This window comes from Austrofundulus limnaeus, unplaced genomic scaffold (assembly GCF_001266775.1).
Source record: "Austrofundulus limnaeus strain Quisiro unplaced genomic scaffold, Austrofundulus_limnaeus-1.0 Scaffold521, whole genome shotgun sequence".
Classification (NCBI taxonomy): Eukaryota; Metazoa; Chordata; class Actinopteri; order Cyprinodontiformes; family Rivulidae; genus Austrofundulus; species Austrofundulus limnaeus.
In genome coordinates, this window is record NW_013952923.1 from 321,584 (window position 1) to 323,232 (window position 1,649).

At 40.0% G+C, this 1,649-nt stretch overlaps 1 protein-coding gene across 1 annotated transcript; it reads right to left on the reverse strand.

Moving 5' to 3' along the window:
* Positions 1–606: 606 nt before the first annotated feature.
* Positions 607–1,061, reverse strand: tsn (translin; the record flags this gene model as incomplete). The annotated part of the gene is given in 3 exon segments (XM_014026042.1): positions 607–686; positions 761–876; positions 965–1,061. Coding segments are annotated over 3 exon segments (293 nt in total), but the record flags the coding sequence as incomplete, so codon positions are not given.
* Positions 1,062–1,649: the final 588 nt, after the last annotated feature.

Below are 1,649 nucleotides of genomic sequence, written 5' to 3' on the forward strand. Positions count from 1 at the left end.
CTTTAGAATATCGATACAGTATCAGGAAATGAAATATCGCAATATTTCAGTGTATCGATATTTTCTTACACCCCTAAAAGGTACCCATCCCTAAGTTTTAGAGCAGCCAGCAGCAGAAGAAGTCATTGTTTTGGTTCTGATAAAACTCAGGTTCATACATACAGACAGCAACTCTGAGCAATAAGAGGTTTTTAGAGCTGAAGATAAATCTTTTTCAATGAGAATCCACTTAGTTCTCTGTGCAATTAAGGCTTTCAATTTTTGATCAAATTTTTCTTACTAAATGGMGATCCGGACATGATTGGTTGACCTTGAGTAGCAGAGAACCATTTCATATTTTGCGTTTTAGAGAGAAATTTCTTACAAACTGAGGAGAACACAACCACAGACTATCAACTTTTATCCGCTAATATTTCAGGTGCCGAAGGAAATTTAGTGACAGATTAACTGAACTTTAGATATTTTACACTTAGAAAAGCAGTTTTATTTAATAACACTTTTAAATGTTACAAAACCATGTCATATTTTCTAACTTTAGGATGTTTGTGAGGTTTTCTAGACGTGTGTTAGAGTCAGGGCTCCAGAAGTGCTCAGCTCTAGACTCACCAGCTCACTGGCCATGATCAGGACACCTGCCAGGTAATCCTCCACATCCAGGTGGAAGCCCTTCTCTCGCACAACCTCAACTGACACAACGAGACAAAATGAACAACTAGATATAAGACTTTTTTCTTCACAGAAWGGTTAAACTGGTACCTACTCCCAAGTATCCGAGCTACCTCCTCCCGAGTGACCAGAGCTTCACTTTCCAGGTAAACGACGAAGGCTGCCAGGAAGGCCAAACGCTGCAGGACGAAGCGCCAGTGTTCATGAAACCTGAAGGCATGAYGATCAAATAAAAAGAAGCAGTGGTGCTAAATCTGCAGTCACAAATCAAACTGCAGTAACTGGAGGAAATCACTACCTGTAATACTGCTCCACAGGAAATTTGGTCTTCAGATCAGATATGTGTGTCCTCACGGTGCAGAACAGCTCCCGTGCCTTTTCACATTTACTGGGAACTAAAAGGGGTTAAAAAAAATCAGTTTACTTGTTCAAAAAAAGTCACGCATTATATTATAGGGATGTTGACATTTCGTCAGCAGCTGCTGCCATTTTCCTCCCAAACTGCTGTGACCAGACTTTGCCAGGCTGCTTCATTATTTCTACGAGTTTCAACAAAGCACGCTGACGTCAGGTAGTTAGCTACAGCCTCGTCTTCCAGTTTTTTATTTTTGTCCATGCATTTTGAAGAGACATTTTTTTGAAAATAGGATCAAAAGTAAATCAACGAGTTTTTCTAATGAACCTTAAATAGGTAAGCTGCCATGAAGAACATTATTTTATCTGCCCTTGTTCCAAATTTGATAATYATTTGAAATGTCGAAGTATGTTGCAAAGTGTGTTGACGCTCGTCTTCATCACTTGACACATTTAACACGCTGTCACTGGTTGAGGAGCTTTGTTTACAAAAACATGTCCACATGGTTTTAGAGTASTTTTAATTTCCTTACTTTCTAAAGCAGAGGTTCTTAACCCATGGGCAGCGGCCCAATTGTGGGCCGTGAGCGCCACCTTGAGGGCCTCAGAAGAACAACAGTTTTTAACTT